Source organism: Tauraco erythrolophus, chromosome 7 (genome assembly GCF_009769465.1).
Source record: "Tauraco erythrolophus isolate bTauEry1 chromosome 7, bTauEry1.pri, whole genome shotgun sequence".
In the NCBI taxonomy this organism is placed as follows: domain Eukaryota; kingdom Metazoa; phylum Chordata; class Aves; order Musophagiformes; family Musophagidae; genus Tauraco; species Tauraco erythrolophus.
In genome coordinates this window covers 43,434,004-43,453,616 of record NC_141471.1, presented here as the reverse complement: position 1 = coordinate 43,453,616, position 19,613 = coordinate 43,434,004, and the positions used below count along the sequence as shown (strand labels likewise).

The 19,613-nt window shown below is 41.2% G+C and overlaps 1 protein-coding gene across 2 annotated transcripts in view; it reads right to left on the bottom strand.

Annotated features, from left to right (window-relative positions):
- RARB (retinoic acid receptor beta) overlaps positions 1-17,060 on the bottom strand; it is a 192,317-nt gene extending 175,257 nt beyond the window's left edge. For both annotated transcript variants that reach the window (XM_086614247.1, XM_086614248.1), the window contains exon 1: positions 16,883-17,060. In XM_086614247.1, coding sequence (XP_086470373.1) covers positions 16,883-17,060 — 178 coding nt within the window. The remainder of the gene's footprint in view (positions 1-16,882) is intronic.
- Between the last annotated feature and the right edge of the window lie 2,553 nt (positions 17,061-19,613).

Sequence of the window (19,613 nt, the reverse complement as noted above, 5' to 3'; positions counted from 1 at the left end):
AGATGGTATGATTTGTGACGATGATCTTAACCCAGCACCACTTCAAGAAATAAATTAGTTACTGTCTTTTAAGGCCATTCATACTTTGCCCAAATAAGGCTTCAAGAAAGTTACAACTGAAGTTCTTTTGGCTTCGGGTACTGCTTTTGCTGCCTAAATAAGCCCTTAGAGCATTTAACCAGTAAAAGAATAATGACGCCAGCAAAGTGCTCCTCGTGTTATACCTACATGTGCATGCTTTGGATCAAGAGAGTAATAACACAGTGAATGAATGAAACAAGCTATAGCAGTAAAATTTCCATTTTGCTGCTTAACTGAGGGATCAGTAGGTGCTCCTGCAAATACAGTAGTGTTGTCATCTTCTTACCTTACCGACATAAGGACACAGGCAAAAGCATTGGTAAAGGACCTTTGGAGCCTTAGAGAAAAAAGGGGTGACTGACAAATCCCAGAGGGTCACAATAATGCTGCTCAGACTAGTTTTTATGGTAATACAAATGAACAAGAAGCAAAGCAAAAGGAGACCCAAATTTTTCTCAACCTACTCAAGAATCATCCCTTGGTTTTGCTGAGTTTTTCTGTGACTGGGAAGTTTTATATTTAAAAAAAAAACAAACTCGTGTGCAGACTTCTATATTGAAAATACACCCACATAGATTCAAAAGCACACTGAAGTTCAGACTCCCTTTGAATTTCCTTGTCTTGCATGTGTAAACTGGATGCATCCAAAATCACTCTAGAAAACACTGGCTATGTATAATATCACGTTTCAGAAATGTCTATTTTACAGCTAATATCCCCTCCAATCCTACTATGGATGTGTCCCAGGGAATAGTGTGGTCCTTGTATTGTATCACATGGACCACTGACGGCTACATTTCTCCACGTGGCAGTCCCTGGAACTGATGCAATCCCATGGTGAGCACCTCACAGTATCATCACTGTGATTCAAAAAAGTAAGCAAAGTCATCCGAGCCCACTGAAGTAAATCTTGCCTTCGAGACAACTCCCACGGGAAGGATTGTTTTGCTATAGGATCTCACAGACTAAAGAAAATCAATGGGCTGATACAGGAAACAGAGGACCTTAATTTTTGAGACACAGTGCTTTTTTAATGCATTTATCTTAGTGCACGTGACTGAAACCTTAAGATGTATCAGGAAGACACTGGAAAAATTCCTTAAACCAGCAAATTTAGGCACCAAGTTTTCATAAACCCCTTTCTCCATTCCCAAGAATTATATAACAGGCACTCAGGCAGGAGATTTATGGCTTCCTATTCAAGACCCCAGCCATCAATCTGAAGAATCAATACCTGCTCCTTCCAAACAGAAACGCAACCAAAGACAGACCAAATACACCTCTTTGAAAAGACAATTGTGAAGTCAGAGCATACAAAAGGTACCCCCACCATTAACATAGTTAGGAAATTAGGAAGCTGCATCAATCTTTAGCACCATATTTTGCTGTTGCCGATACTGTTCTGAAATAACATGAGGACTGTGAGATGATTTTCTTACAGAGTAGCACCATACTTGGTGTAATACATTACTGGTGGGACTCCCCTGATGATGTATTACACTAATGCATCATTAGGATGATGTTTCACACTGATGATATATCGCAGTGCAACATAATGAGAGCAATAGCTCACTGGGTGCATAATCCTGCCAGGAGCTGTGCGCCTGCAGCTCTCTGACTTCATTTGCAGTTCAGGGCGTCCAACGCTTAGATGGATTAGATCCTCAGATACACACCGCTTAAAGGATGGCAGTCAGAGAAATGCCAACATACAGGTGGGTGCAGTTAATTACAGGATACAATGTACAGTAAGCTAACATCAAGAGGTGCTTTGGCATGGCGTTTTTACACCTCTGCAAAACACCTTCAAACTAAGCAAAGTTGCTGTAGGCAGGGCTGCCAAAGCCACTTATTCTTATGCTTGCCTGCAGCAGCCATCGTAGCAGACTCCGGTTGCTTACAGCCTTGATAAAAATACTTAGCTTAGATTTTCCATGCCAGATGTCTGCTTTGAGGAGGGGCAAGGCTAGGGAAAGGGGTGGTGATTGTTTTTAATCAATAACTTCAGTGAAAATCAGTTCTGTCAGCTGTTTCCATGACCCAGACTAAGAAAAAAAATAGGTAGTTGTGCCAACAACGAAAGATTCTGGTGACCTTTTTTCCTGACCTTTTTTAACAGAGAGAGTCATTTGATCCGTATGAAATTTTAAAAAGACCTTTGCACTATGATCAGTGTCACTGACAAGAAGGCAACATTTTAAGATTTGTGAACTCTTCACCGTGAAACCATATACAATGTTCAAAGGGAGGGCAAACTGATATATAAAACAAGGAAGGACAGGCCAGTTTGAATAATAAAATAACTTCTCCTCTAGGTCTCTCACAAAACATTAACATTTACAATTGAACCACAACTTCATTACTTATTAGTTTTTGCTTCAATACCTTCGGGGTTCTTGACTAAGTCTAAATATGTGCACACACACAAAATAACAAGAATCTTGCATGTGATTTCAACTTTATGGATTTTATTCAGTTCTGAAAAACGTAACAGTATTTTAGACAACTATCTAACATGCTCTGCATGTTCATCTTCCAGGTTCTCCTAAATAACAGCTGTCCACAGTGGACGGACCTGTCTTCACTCTGGAGAACATCAGCGTCTCTGGTCACACATTCAAAACCATTGGTTTTCATACTTTTACCTTTCTCCTGGCAACTGTAATTGAGAAACACAGGCTATCTAACGAATCAGAAAAGAGGACAGTCGCCTCAACTGGCTAAATGATGAGTTAGTATCTATTTTTTTTTTTCTTCATGCGTAGCCTTTCAGACTGCCTGAGCTATAGGGCTCTGCCTTGCAGATGCTATCTCCAGCCAATATACAGTACAGCAAACAGGCTGGGAATAGAGAGGAGTGATCCTATCTTTTCAATCTGGTCTTTCAGCCAGTTCCTGGTGCCTCTGCACCAGAAAAAGGAGGGGAAAAAATAATAAAAAAGACACAGTTTTAGAAGCCCTCCAGCACATCCTGGGATAAATTAATTTCTGAGAAGATTATGGCAGTTGAGGACCATGCTGACCTAGAGAGTAACCTGAATCCACCCATCAGGGTAGCGGGTATTGTCCAAGCAGAGCTGTTCCCTCCCCATTGTACAGGGAGAGAACAAAGACCACAGCAGAGAGAAGGGGTCAGCACAACCCCCTCCTTTAGCTCGAGGCATATGCTGAAGAAAACAGCTATGCTGTCCCCAGGCCTGGGGATGACAATGAAAACTCACCCCTTACACATGTTGCAAGAAAAAAAAAAAAAAAAAAAAAAGGACGACCAGAACAGCTTCATGCATTTTCTCCACCAGACTCCCATGCAAGGGCCAACTGTGTCCTGGCCATAAATTCTCTGGCACAGGAGCATTATACCAGGGAAAGGAATGCCTTTCCATCTGTGTATTTCCCCTCAGGCGCTCACTTGATAATGAAACCAGTTAAGGTCTTTGGGTTCACAACGTTATTATAGTCGGATAATATTTTGTTTGCAGCCGAGCCTGAAGAACTCCTAAGCAGCACATTACAGGCACCATACACCTGTTAAGTCATGGCGTTTTCTTCTCTAAGTGAACAAATCTGTTTTAGCCATCTCCAGAGATTTCCCGCTCACAGTAATTATGAAGCGCTGACTGTGCTCATTTCCTGATCTTAGAGGGAATCTATAAAAAGTGTGTGCCACAGGTGAAGCCGTTCCCTCTGTCCCTCAGAAATACCAGCAATCCTTCTAGCAGCCCCGGCTGCCCTCCTTCACCCCTTCCCCAGCCATTCCCAAACTTTCTGCTCTGACACAAACACAGCACAGAAAATAATAACCTATTATTAGGAAACGAAGAGCATACCTGGCACAGGCTGACTGAGCCTAACTTCTTAGAAAATGATCTATAATAAACGCACCTCTTGAACATCGGCACAGGCGTTGAGTCCAAAACCATTCTGCAGAGACCTATAGTGAACACCAACATGGACAGGACCCAATCCTGGCTGTTTTGTAGTCAGTGATGCTCGTGTAGAGAGCCACCCAGCCAGCAGCAGGATTTTATTCACTCTCTGTGTAGGCATACATGGCTACAGAGATGATCATGTGTTTCCCAACGATCTGGGGAGTAATTTTGTTTCAAGTGATTAACAAGCTCGGAAGAAATTTGCCCCTTGTTTGATTCAATTGGAGGCACTTTCACCCTACAATACATATCCTACGCTACACAATTCTGATCCGAAGTATCATTGTGCCTTGTTCCGTACAATATTCCGAAATCAGGTCAGGCAAGATAAGCATTCTAGGGAAAAAGGTAAGGGAAAAATAGTCCATCCTAAGAAAAGTGATACTTCTTTGTGACAGCAACTTTCTTCATGCTCCTTCCAGCAGGCTGATGTCTGATCCTGGGCACAAATCCTTGGAAATAAGTCTCCCTGACCTTAGAGACATACGTTAGGTCAATGGTTCCCAACTTCCGGACCGATAGACAATTGACAACGATCAACATCTTTCTCAAATCATCACACACACGATCAACCTTGTGATTGGAAATGCGATAAAGGTGACATGACTCAGCAGCACAGCTCTAACGCCTTCTCCGTTACTCTTGAGGGATGACCAGGGCTCTGCGGACACAGGTGAAGAACCCTTCCCTCGGCTGGTGTCATCTCTGAGAAACTTAGAAATTGAATTTGTTCACTGGCTTCCACATTGTTACAAGTTGTTTACACCAAATCCCAGGAGCCATCTGCCTCCTGTGTCATCATCCTGGTATGGGCCCCCTCCCAGACTTTACTCTTTTTTCTTGGCTGCCAAGAACCAGTTTAACCTTCCTAAAAACACTTCTGCATCCCTCCTCACCTCAAAGACATCATCTCACTGAAGATACCACCCTTCTACTTTGAGGATAACACAAGCAATTCCTTCAGTAAGAAAAGAGGGAGCAGAAAAAACTTCTGTAATTATACATACGTTAATATGCCTTCCTATGGGATAAAAGCAAAGAATCACATAAACACCATAGAAAATAATTAAATAAAACCAGACACAACCAGGTAACTTGTGGGGATAAGTCAATAAAGAAAGATTAAAGGGAGAGCTCCTAGGTGAATGGACAGGTGGACTGGGGCAGGTGGACTGCAACTTGAAGCTACAGGTAAGGAAAGGGACTTGGCTGCTGGATTCCTTTTGTGGTTGTACATAACTGAATAGCTCTTTGCCCAACTCAAACAACAGATCTGGCCCCAAAATTAGAATCATAGAATCATAGAATGGTTAGGGCTGGAAGGGACCTTCAAAGGTCATCTAGTCCAACCCCCCTGCAAGGAACAGGGATATCTCCAACTAGATCAGGTTGCTCAGGGCCTCGTCCAACCTGGCCTTGAACATCTCAGGATGGAGCATCCACCACCTCTCTGGGCAACCTGTTCCAGTGTTCTACAAATTATATTATTCCTCCAAAGAGAAGAAAACTGCTAGACCCCAAAACGCTCTCAGTGCATCCAATGAGAAAGGGAGAGGCATTAGCTCCAGAGAGCCCTTGCAGCAGTAGGACCTCAGGACAGCAGCTTTAACAACTTTGCTTAGACTTTCTGAAACGTTTTTTTCCCTCAAAAAAACCCACTGAGTTTACCAAACAGGGACACACATTTCTCATCACTTCATTACTTTCTTACTGGGACTGTAACTGTGGAGTCTTCAGGCAGCAGTTTCATGGGCCCAGAAACTGACTGAAAAAAGGATTTTCAAGTAACATCTAGGGAGGAAAAATGCACATATCTCACTCTAGTTTTTTAGGGCTAATGCTCTTCCTATGTATACTCATCATGTTTGTAAATTCTAAGTTGTCCAGTGTAGAATATTCTCAGCACTGTTAGAACTCACCAGTACATACATAGAGCACTTCACAACAGTGATAAAGGTTTGGCAGAAAGCTTGTTTAAAGTGCACGCATTAGTGACTTTCCATATACCTGCACGAGTGATGGACTGCCTTGTTTAGGCTTTACCTTGGTTAGGGAACACTCCAGCTTCGCCTTGGACGACAAGGTAAAAATTATTTGGTTATTAAAAAAAAGTGAAATGGGGAGTATTTCCAGTATAATACTTTGGTACTTGTGGAGTTGAATAAAACCTAGCATTTTTTGTGACTTGTGCTGCATGTTTTAATTCACCTTCTCAAATAATTTATAGCAATGATTCACATTTTTCACTACAAGTAAATACAATACCTATCTTAAAATCAAAGATATCGCAATATGCTTTCATCGAGTTTGCACGAGTAACTACATATTAAAATGGCCAAACGTCCCTTCCAATAACATCCTGGCAGAGTTTCCTTCTTCTGCAAGTAATAAAAGCGGAGAAGAGTAAACCGTGCTTCAAAACGTTTGGCTGCGGCGCCATGAGACAGCTGATGCGTTCCACATGTCTGTGAGGTCACTTTGCAAAACCAACCACCACTAATCAATGGTGAAATCTTTCTCTCTGTGGCTTAACTATATTTCTGGTTTGTTAAACAGAAGAAAATTGCCAATTAGTTGGACTCTGCCAGACCACGCAGCCAGGGGAAACATACTGTCAACCTGACTGGTTCAGTTAAGAGTTAAGACGACACAGTTCAATTGCAGTTCAATTACGATACTTAATCGATCACTGACTGTGCACGCAGGTTTTGTGAAATAAGCTGCAGCATCAGACTGTTGGTCTTCAAAAGAAGCACATCAGTCTCCATAGGCTGTCTTGTTTCTAAGCATCTAGCCATTTATTTTAAAAGCCTCAAACTCAGCTTTGCATTTCCAGGATGCAAGCCTTTCTTCACCTCCATCGCTTGGCCCAGAAGTCATGTCCTTTTCTCTTACCCTTTATACGTCTTTCTTTTCTTGATTCCGAGCTACTTGGAATGGAGATTGTATCTCCTTTTTTGTTTGGAAACTCTACAGCAGTTTGTGCGTTGCAGTGGTATAATAAATAAAATGTAATAAAAATGTTAGGAAAGTCCTTAGAAAAGTCCATGTTATTTTTACAATTACTCATGCTGCCGCTATGTAAGAAACAATGCCAGGAAGATCTAGGACTTGAAGGGGACTTATAACAACTTTTTGTAAGGGTATGCCATTGAAACGATGATGTTACCGACAGCAAGTGTTTTGCAAGGTGTACGGCTTCTCCTGCTGCTTTTCCGAGTGCTTCTAACAGATGTTCAATTTCAAGTGGTCTGCAGATACCAATAGGCTGATGGTTCTGCAGGAATCAGAGCAGCAGATGTGCCCCGCGTTCTGTTTTCCTATTCCCTTTATGAATTGATGTGTCACCCCATGGGTTTATAGCTAGTTAATTTTGCAATGACATCACTATTTCTATACTTTTAATGATTCTCGCAGGATTAATTTCTCAAATAAACAGAGCTCTTGATCCTGGAATTACTATGCGAAAGCAATATGTAATAAACAGATTGGTTTACATGATACAGTTCTATTTCCCACCAAACACTTTCATTGATACCTTGTAGGTAACGCTGGTATGCAGGTGAATTCTTCCAAAGACTGCAGATTTGCAACAATGCCTCATTTCAGGGCTCTAGACTTAACGTCTGTGCATCTCTCTACAGGATCATTACCCTCAAACATGTATTACTCAGTGTCTGGAAGAAATGAGGATAAGAAGGGAATAAGCATAGAAACAACGGGGATTTCCATTGGCTCTGCTGTAGCCTCTCAGGATTGCACCTTCAGATGCTGTGATCCACCACGGTGTAACTCTACTACTTGCACGGCATTCAAACAAAATCACAATGCGCAGGAAATTGCACTGCATTTTCCACTGACGGTGACCTGACTGTGACAGGGCAGCGCTCCGGCTTTTGGCTTGGACGCTTTCAGTCTTAAAGGGAGCCAAGTTTTTTCTCCCTCAAATACAGAGGCAGAGGTTGTTAGAGCCCAGAGGTTTTGCAGGCCCTTGGGGAGAACTTCTGATAAGAGCTATGGACTGTGCAGAGCCGGCAGCAGGACACCACCTTTCTCCTCTGGAGTATTCAGTACTGTTAAAGAATGTCATCCTTCTTGTTTTTAAATACAGGGAGGAAAAAGTGATGCTATTACAGTTATATTTAAGGACTTTTGGCATTTCCTTCTCAAAAACTAATTTGTAGGTTTAGTTTCAAAATCAACTGGAAAAAAATATCACAGGTTGCAAAAAGTTCTAGTTAGGTATGTTATGAAACCTTGAAAGGTACCTGAAAACTCCTAACTTTGAGAAGTGAGAAGTGAAAACTGCATACGAATACACTTTTTTTCCCCATGATATCTCAGAAATTATATTCCCGCATTACTGCAAACATCAAATCACATCTTTAGTAAAAGCCAGTCTAAGTCTTAAATGCACAGAAACAAACACTATCTGCTATTACACGTCCCTACTAATTTAGCTTAAAGATCAAGGCTTTAATTTCTAAGAAGCAACTAGATAATTTTTGCACACATAAAGAAGAGGATGATCTCCAGTTGTGACACAGGCCGAGTCTCCGCAGCCTTCACAGGAGTTACGCATCCATGCTGGGGACTAAACCCATCCCTAGGAAGGTAAAGGATGAGGAAAGTATTTTTTTTTTTGAGTTTTCCACAGCATTTCTCCTTTTCTTTAGCAAAAATGTTCCATCTTTTTTTCTTGCAGTTCAGATTTCTTTGAAAAAATGAGTATGAGTCTTAGTGCAAGTCTCAAGATTTAAACGTATGACAACTCAGGAAAGCTAACACTGAGGTTAAATCAAATTGGATTTGCTCTGGATTGCATTGCTCTGAAAATAGCAAAGACCAAGTTCCACCTGGAGGTCCACACCAATTGGTTGCATAGAATTAGATGGAAGTCAGCTAACGTAAGCTATAAGCAAGCGTGCTGTGTAACAGCAGGCAGCACACCAACCCCATGAACATCTCAGACTACTCCAAAAGCAAAAGCGCCATCCCCAGAGACATGGCACTCCACACCCAGCTCTCTCACTCTGCTCTGGGCTCCCAAGCAATGCTGAACCAAACTCTCCATCGCCTGAACTCAGCATTTCTCCCCCAAAAGGCTACCAGCCAGGACTTTCAGCCACTTTGCCAAATGCCTTGAAATATGGGATAAAAAATAATTTTCAAAATGTTTGCTACTCCAGCATAACTAAACTACTTATATTGGTGAAGCTCATTTATGCAGGTGGCAGGACTTCCTCAGGGGCTTTCCTGACCATAAACCTGCAGGTCTAAGCCAAGGGCACATTGCCTTGGTCCAGCCTTCTCCAGCATGGAGGCATGGCCATACAGAGACTTCTAGTGCATCTCCAGTGCTTCCTCTCCTTCAAAACCTGAACCCCTGGCCACAACAGCCCCTGCTGCCCATACGTTTCCACCTACAGAGGCTATGAAGAAATGAACACGCAGACGTGGCAGACGTTGGGCACGTTGCTCAGTGCACAGCTTCAGAGTGCTCAGATACAGCAGTGGGGAGCTCAGCAGCCTAACCCAGATGAGACTCACTATATTTAGGATACAACCACTTTCTAAAATGCATTATCTAGACAAAACGTGGAGTATCTTAGGGATGCAGGTTCTGGTTTTCCGCATATTTCTGATATTTACTCTGACATTTCCTCTGAGCGTGCATGGGTTCTGAAAGGAAAGGAGTTTTCTGTTGCTTAAAGCCAGTCCTTCCTGTTTGTTAGTTTATCCCAAACCCAAGTTTGCACGTGAATAAAACTGTTGCTTTAACTCTGATTTCAAACATGTGGTAAAGGGGAATCTAACCATTTATATGAGATATAGTTACTTTTGTAGAGGGTGAGTTTGCCCTGGGGCATTTTCTCTGACTAGTATTTATCACAAGGTTTTTGCACCAGATAATTTGTTTGATAGCACATCTGGCAGCACCATAAAATCTTGATGTCCCAAGCTATTACACAGGAATTACTTTTGTAAATCATTTATGAATATTACTGATGTAGGCCTATTCGGGGCACTACGAAAGGAAAACGGAGCGCTGAAGGACAAAGGAAGGGAAAAAGGATTCCCTGCCTTTCGGGGCTCATCAGATAGGGTGGGTATTTATCATTTTAAATGGGAAACATGTTGTCATTGATACAGCTGAAAAGTCCACATAACATAACTCGTTCCCATATTCCCTAACAGGCAAAAAGAGAAAGAAATTCTAGCAGAGGAAAATCATAAATTGATCTCTCCTGATGAAAATTTGCCCTGTAAGAATCTTAAACAAGGCTTCCCAATTAAATGCTGCCTATTGCTAAAGCATAATAAACACAAACAACCCAAGAAGAGTGAAGGAGGAAAGTCTTACCAAAGCCAGCACTGAGGCAAAAAACCAGCACGTTTTAGCTCAAAAAAAAAAAAAAAAAGAAAAGCAGCATTTAATAAAACTCCATGGTGGCATGCCTTTTGAACATGGCAACATGACCAAACGGAAACCCTCTACGTAATTAAAATAACATGATTAGGTTTCCTTAAAACTGTAGCTTCTAAACATATGCCTTCAGAGGGAAACCTGGCAAAAAAAATATCACTTTTAATATCATATCACACAATTAACAATTTTGGAAGATCGCACCTATCAATTTGTGTTGAAAACACATCAGACATTGAGGTAACTTTGAATAAGGCTACCCTGCCCAACCCAAAGTCTGGCATGATGTTGCTTTAGAATGATATACTGTGCATTTCATTTGTGATGGATGAATTGACATCAAACACACCATCACCGGGCAGAGGGGCAACAGAGGGGTCACCCAGTAGGACCCAGCAGGGGGGCACTGGAACAAGCCCTTCGCTCCTCATTCCTGATGTCCCCAGTGCTGGGAGCTACTGGGTGTTATTTTTGTTGGGCCAGTGCGAAGGAAAAAGTTGTTCACGATACTCCACAGAAACATATTTCCAAGCTTAGGTAAGAAGGCATTTTGTTAGGGAATTTCCTTGCTTTGGGGCCCATAAGGAGGGAAGGAGCAATGCTCTGACAGTTCCTATTAGACTTCCAAATGTCAAGCTCCCTCAGACTACAGCAGGTCTATGAGGGACGCACAGAGCCATTACGGAGCATGTGCCAGAATTACGCCATGCGCTCCTTCTGCCAGAGTAGACAATTTCTAAATGTGGCTTCCTCCCAGGAAGCAAATTCCTGTCTATACACACCCAGAACTGATATCTTGCAGATGAGTGCACTGCCCACTAAAATCGGAAGCATACCACCCGCAGGGTGCCGAGGATTCGACTCAGCAGGGTAGAGCTATGGCAAGAGCCACCAGCTGTCCCCAGTTGAGAGGAGCTCCTGTTCTTTCAGCAAGTGGCAGTACTGATAAAAGAAGCTCTAACATGAAAAAATAAGTTTAAATTTTTGATGGTTTCAGATTAACTAGAGTCAGAAGTTGACAATGGAACGTAGTTTTATAATCGAAGCATGGATACTTTCAAGCTGCACAAAGAGTCCAACCAGGAAAAAAAACCACCACAACATAAACAAAAGGAATAACTGAAAAGAAATGGTGGTTTCTAAGGTCATGAATGGTATCTGCAAGGTATCATCTGGACATTGCTCCTCAGACTTGCCAGCATGAGGCAACACTGGCTATAGCCAAGAAATCTGATATTCATATTCTGTTTATCCCCCTCTTTCTGAATGCAAACACATGTTCTGTCTTTTCAACAAAGATGTGCAACACATGCACTGAATAGGTACAGAAGTCTTAAAAGGCATCTGCTAATTGTGGATACATGTAAATGACTACACAGCAAAGCCTTCCTAGGGAGACAGAACTGGGGAAAAAAAAAAGGGAGACAGCCACACTAAAATTAGAAGGCATGAAAAAGCTCAACAACATAATCAAGCAAGGTTGATTCATATATTTTTTTTTTTTGTAATTCAGTACAACTATTATAATATTATTTTAGACAATTCCAGAGTGCCAAATAGTGCTGTTTTGTTTGGGGTTTTTTTCAGTCCATTACAGACAGCACTTGCCTCAGCAACAACACTGAGGGAAGAAAATCCATCATGTATTAGCCGTACTCCAATCTCCAACAGAAATATTCCCCATTTTGTGAAGTAAAGTGAGATGTGGGAGTCCTTGACCTTCTAAGTAATTAAGGGAAACAGAGACATTCTTGTTTTTATTAGAGACACACTAAACTATTTGAAAATAATTTGAATAGCTGGAGAATTAGTGTATTTGCCTGTTCATGAGTAGTGCAGATAGTTTAGAGTTCTCTTGGGGGCAACACATCGTAATGAATATCTGCTATTCATATTTAATGCAATCTGCCAAAGAGTGCTTTTGGGAGGACTTTCTGTGTCAATATAATGATTAACAACAGAACTGGAAAAGTAAATGAATTCCTGCAATGGGTGGGGCTGGCAAAAATATCTTGCAGTACTACGCAGTAACACTGGATTTGACTGTACTCTTTTTAATGATAGCAGTGGAAAATCCATTTCCCAGAGTAAAAAAAAAAAAGCAAGTGATCTTTAAGTTGGAGTTAAAGCAGTAAATAACCAGCATTAATGGAAAAAAAAACAATTCCAGCAGAAAACAACATTTAAAACAACAACCTGCCTGGCCTGAGGATGTCTGAAAAGCCTGAGATGCAATAACACCGGCTACTAAATATAACAATTAGTATTTACATAGCACTGTCCAGAAGTAAAGTCTTAGTTCCTTGCCTACCTCTTCCAGTTCCTCAGATGATTTTACTTTCCATACATTTTTTCATACCTAAAATGCTTACATAAAACAGAATATAAGGTCTTTTATTCTTTACAGTGCACTTTTAAAACACCCCAGACAGAAAAGTATGAAAAAGCTTGGCTAAAATACAACAAATGATTTTAGTACAGATTTTTCTCCTTGACATCCCAACAGCCCACTAAATAACACATTCAGATTTTTTTTTTTTTTTAACCTATCTGGATGAAGCAGTCTTACTAAGTTTATATAAATTCCAGAACATTCTTGAATCAGGCTCACCACTCTCCCCTGCCCCCTTACCAACCTACTCCTACTCCTTCACGCTTGCAACAAATAAATGAAACAATAGCCAACCAAAGCGTTTTATTATTTAGTGGCTCCGGCAGTGGTTCCTGTCCAGACTATATTTTAATCTAGGATACACTCAAAGATTACTTTCATCACAGCATTAGCTCAGATAAAGTTTTTTCTTCCGCATGCCATGGTCTCCAGCTCACACCAACTGACGCTGTTACGTAGTGGTCTTCACCCATATTAAATTAATTCAGTAAAACTCATTCTGGTGAAGTAACATTACAGAAACCAGTGTTACAAAGATGGTCTACCAATGAGCAGCACAGCTTCATCTTCCTCATGCTGAGATTTGCCTGTGAAACCGTAACATCGCTGTGTGCCTTGCAGTTCCATCAGCCATAACATAAAGACAATACTTTCTCATCAGTTTCAAAACCAATGGATATACTGTGATGACCTGCATGGCTTGTATATACCTTCCTTCTCAAATTTCAGGTGGTGCTTCACTTAGTTAGGCTATTTTGTATTTTTTTTTTGAGACTAATTTTTGCAGTTAGTCTTTTTCTAGAAAACAAAACTTGCAGTTACATCCACAACAGATGCTTTATAAAGAAGGTAAACTCTTCTTAAGCTGGTATTCTTACATTGTGACAGTTGCCTTACTGGTCTCTGGCAATAGTATTACCAGCATTAAGTCTCATGATGGCAAGATGGGTCCCTTCTTCTGGGACTAATGAAGAGTACTTCCACCCAGATATCAGGACTGTCTGCATGTGCCTGCAGGACTGCTTCTCACCTCAACCTAAGATGCTTTTAGTTTAATAAGATGTCATGTAACAACTTTTGCCCATATATATTTATTTCTCTCCCAAATATTTCACTAATGTTTTGTGATTTTCCCATTGCAAACATGTCAAGCATCCATTTCCCACAGCTGAACCCAGTCCAGAAGAGAGCCAAACCCTGTTGGTCTGGGACAGGCTGGTGCACGACCCAAAAAGCAAAGGAGTTTGCTCCAGTTTGGCCTTCCCTTACCGTTCTAAATGAGCTAAGCAGTATCTCCTGAAATAACCTTTGCTATTTTTTTTTCCAATATGGAAGCAATTCTTCATTATTAATGCAACCGAGGAAGCCCACATGCCATCTGATCTCAGGAGTGAAGATGTCTGCTCTGTGCTGTATGGGATAATACAGTGGTAGGTAAATCAATTGGACTTATAAAAGTAATGATCTTCTTGACCGTGGTCTCTGTCAGTGCTAATGCATAGTCATGTATGCATAAAAGGTGATATTTTTTCATCTTATGACCTCTTTAGCACTGTGACCAGCCCTCTAATTATTAAGTATTTTGCACTATGTATCTCAGTAGAAAAACAGAAGTCAAGTCACAGGTCACAGAGGCAACACCATTATTAACATCAATGAAACTAAATCACTCCATCGTGAACACTTGGTGTAGGAATTCTGTGAGCACAAGAGGCTTAAGTCTAAAATACTGTTGTCTGTTTAATGTGACTGAGATACCTACCGCAACTGCAGATTCATATAACTTAATGCAATTTGATATAAGGTAATCTGCCATCATGAAAGTCTAAAACCAAGACAGAAGAAAATCCAACAGGACAATAATACGAAGTCTTAAATGATCACAACTTGGAACAAAAGCTGTTGAATCGCATTGTTTTAAAAATATTAGAGAGATCTTTACAGGATTCCTATTACGTACAATCATTTTCTACTGGATTTTGCATGAAGGGAAAGAATCCAGAAGATAAACAGTACAATAGCTTCAAGCATATAGAGAGCAGTGGTTTAATAGAGGCCAATCATACTGACCATCAGTCCATGGGTGGCTTTATTGTAAAAAAAAACCAAAACAAAACAACATTTAAAAAACATTCACAGTGAAAAACAAAAACCTGAAATATAACCCAAAGCTCAACCTGCTTGCTTCCAAGAAGTTGTCTCCCTAACTCTAATCAGATTGACCTCAAGCTCCAGAATCCGAAGTCTACAGGTTTTGAAATAAGAGAGTCACCACCCAAAGGTAAGGAAACAGAGTAGTACAAACCAGAAAAGTCATCCTGCAGAGGAATATGTTTGAAAGAAATTCACTTCAAGTCACCTCCCTCCTATCTCGCCAATTTTGGCTGGTAGTTTCAACACTATTGCTCGAGCTATGCACAACAGCTGCCAGGCTTTCATGCTCAGTCGACGTGAGCCAGTGCTGCAAAGCACCTCGACAAAAATAATGCCCTGAAAATCTGGGACCAGGGCATGAAGATGCAAACCCAAAGGTTTAGTAGCTGCCAACGTATTTGCATATCCACAGAAATTCATACTTAGCATGACTTTTTGAAAGGCTGAACACTGACTGGTTTATTATCACTAATAATGCATCTGCAACACACTCTTAATTCCACAGAAACAACTCATGGAGAAGAAAAACTCTGCATATCTGATCATATACATTTGGTATTTACTAATGTATGCATTGGAAATAGTTCTTACTAACTAATAATATTGAGGGACAAATTCAGTATGGCATTCTGATAATTAAACAGGATAATTTCTGAAAGGATTGCAAAGTCACAGTTACTCATAGACCTTCTGGCTAAAAGTGTTCATTTTTCACTTCCAATAAAGATAAATACTTTGCAAGAAATCAGCAAATACAGGCCTCACCCGATTATACCTCTTTGTGCATGTGACTCCACGAAAACTGTCCACATTAACTGGGGAAAAAACACTGCTTTTCTTCAAGACTGCCCAGACTTCAAATACGCATATGTTAGACATGAAGCCAGAATTAGTATCAGGCAGCACAAACCCCTTAACTTTACTCTTCAGAAGTTTTTTCTTCAGTGTGGTTTCCCATCCACGTTTGGAGCTCCAACTTTCCACACTTTCTATTGAAAGACGTATGAGGGGCACTGCTTTAGCAAGTCTCCTTTTCCTTTAGTGGAAGGTGTAGCAGCTCTGCAAATCTGCTGTTCAGTCAAGACCTCTTCATATCGAACAATCACAGTGATGTATTTAGACAATCATCTTCATAACAAACCAACCTGCAAAGCTGTATACGTTCTGTTTTTCCTCACAAGGGCAATAAACACATCAGTCACCCACTGCGAAGACTGCTAGAGATGTATCTTGACTGTGTGATGCTACTTAAAGAGCTTATACCTGGGACACCTTTGTTTGGAGCTACTTAAACACATACAAAACTAAGACTAAGCAGAAAACGTGTCTTCATCATAAAGCAACGAAAACAAACTTGCCCAGCTAAAACACTCAGCAGTGCTGAAAACGTGAGTGCTGTACGCGGAACCCAGTCACAGACTTGGGCTAATTCTGCAGCCACAGGCAGCTCACAGCTACTACCTGTCCACTGGGCTGCTCTTCACAAGCTGCCCAGAAAGCAAGCAGTCACTTACAGAAGAGAACGAAAATGGTATTAATTACCTCACAATTTAAGAGAATTCTGCACTGAGGAATCACCGCTGTTCCTGAATACACAACAGCCAATTTTTCTTTAAACACATCGAATTCTGCAGCTAACATGATAATGCAGAATATGCCAAAATCCATAGCAGGTTTTATCACCTCTGGTTTCCATAGCTTTAGTATGTCATATAGCTGCGTGTTGATGTAAGATGAAGTGAACATGGTACTTCAAAACAACGCATGCTCTTTGCCCAAGTAAAATACATCACAGATGAACAACTGCAATCAGTCTTAAAATAATTTCCAAACAAATACAATCAGTCTCTGTTAAGAAGAAAAACTGATCAATAAAAGCTATAAATACCACGCACTTACTTGCAGGTGATGGGGTGCTGCATCCGCTAGTCGGTGGGTGATTCTGGAGTCCATGGAGGGAAGGCAGAGAGAGTCCACCAATGACTGGAGGAAAAAGTAATGGATATGGCGCTGCTGGATAGTGTGTCATATGTCCATTCACTGCTGGTACTGGACATGTGCGGCTGCTGGTAGTCATGTTAACACCTCACAGTGTATAAATATTATGTTGCATCACTCCAGGTCAGCAAATAGATACCTCGACTGGTGAATGAAGAGGGCTGTCAAGCCTGTAGGTATGGCTTGAGCTGGACTGCGTGATGATGAAAAAGTAAATCACTAGATCAGGTCCATCCTATATTTCATCGCTGCTTCCTACTGTTCTCTTTTCCAGTTCATTCTTGCTCTGCAGACTGTGGAAAGTTTTCTTACTCTGAGTATTCAGGCACAGTTCAGCTGCTCACGCAAATGTTTTTCTGGGAGGACAGTTGGTCTCTACAGATGCATGCTGATACAGTCTGTGGGAAGAAGAAAATGATATATTAATTATAATATTCATATTGTTAATACATAGGCATAGAAAACTATTTTACCCCTTTGCTACTTTGTTAATTGATTACTTATTTATCAGTGTCCTACAAGATTGGCTTGATGGTTACCTGGGGTAAAATTCTCATTCTACTGAAGCTAACAGCACAACACCTCTCAACTAGATTTCCCTGCCTGATGCATTACACCAAAAGCAATTTCTGGTCAGACACAATCTTGTTTGGAAACTATCAGTTTTAAAATCAATGCATCAATAACTACCTGAAATATTGACACTGGGGGAGAAAAATCAGCTTCTGAAAAATGTCCATATACATGAAAGCTTGCAGTTTCCCCGCAGAAGTCATAGATTGAATGACACTGAGGGGTCTCTTTGCTCTGCTTCAATGTTGTGGCCCAGGCAGGGCACTGGTGAACTGTCTGAGGGTGATTTTTGCATTGGGCTGTTAAAACACTAATTGGCTTACCAATGATTGTTCTCACAAAGGATAGTTAGTTTATCTTATTATCACTTAAAAGGTACCTCACTGATCATTCTTTTTTTTTTTTTTTTTTTTTTTTGTGAGAGTAAAACTGCCTCTATCACCAAATAAATAAGCACCTGTTATTTCCTCAGCTGGGTGAGCGAGTGACCTGATGGCAATACACTGCTCCTGTGTTTTGCTAGGGAGCTTGCCTGCTCTCATGACCACCATCATCTATGTCATCCAGAGCTACACACGCCTTTCTCGGCGTTTCACCCAAATGGCTGGTACCTGCTGAGAGGTCCTCATTTTCTCAGCTGCTAGACCGAAAGCCCCAGGCTGAGAACAGGGTGCTTCTTGTGCTATTCTCAGCAGTGAAATTTGCTCCCACCATAACTGTTCAAGCCTATGTATAGTGAAAGGCTGGCCTTTTCAGAACCAACCTGCTTGTGCAACACTAGTAAGTGCTACCAGTGTCTTGAGAGCTACTGGGAAGGCTGCAACCACTCCGTATCGCTAACGCTCCTGCTGCAGTTATTTGTGGGATGTGCCAGGTGAAAGCCGCTGAGCACTGCAGCCGGCCCCTAAGCATCACCCTGCACGAGGGGTTACCTGTCTCCTCCAATGCATGCTGTTGGGGGAAGGCAGTAGGAGTCACAGAGCAAACTCAATCACCCAAAAGCGAGGCAGTCCAGGGCTGCCTAAAGGCTTTGTTTCCCAAGACAACGTGCTACGCCCTTGCATCTGCCACAGTCAGTGATCAGTAACAACATCCACAGCCTATATAGCATTTTTATTCGTAATTCTTTAAAATTATAGTCTGAAACCAAAGGCAAGATGATTTTTGGGTGGGAAAATAAAGGCAGCGGTGAAATGACTCGTCAAGGTCACAAAGCAAAATTGATGCCAGAGGAGGGAAACTGTGACAACACAACGTTGACTATCACTACTGCTACTTAGTCTACTAGTTGTCGGTAAGAATTCAAATGAGCAAGAAAAAAAACCACCACCCAACCCCGAATGCATATGTTTGCCTGTCAGAGAGCAGCAGAGTGTTTCTGCTCTGTGTGGAATACTAGCAAAGGTTACCAGCTGTGCATGTTTTCAGACAGCAATTTCTGTTGGAGTACAGCCTGCTTGGGGATAACAGAAACGTAGCTTGTAAGTATTTGATAACTGTGTAAATTATGCACAAAATACCTTTAATGCTAATGGAGACAGGCGTGTGCAGAGCTGAGACTGTAAGGGGGGTATAGTGAGCTAAGGCACTGCTGTTGGCCACACCAAGCTCAAGGACCACCTGCTTGGAGACTGGTGAAATTGGGCAGACCTTTTGAGGAAGCCTCAACAGCCAAAATATCAATTCATTAACAATACAAAACGAGACAAACCACCGCAGGTGACTGTTTTACCTGGCTAAAGCTTTATGAAGCTTAAGAGACACAGAAACTCAAGTATCAAAGGAATATGCAAAGAACTAATGTTCTCTAAAGCAATGCTGTGAGAGCTGGCAAAAATACTGCACTTCAAATCTTTGCCAAAACACAAAGGGGAGGGATGTTGATGAAAACCAGCCCCAAAATCTATGCATTAAATTAATCACAGAACAAGGCCACCTATTTTTAAATGATGCAGCACTCTGGAAATAAAATTCATCTTATAAAACTCTCTAATACATTCAGTTATATTTCTATTAGCCAGAAAAACACAGAGTTCATTATAAATTATAAAAACTCCCA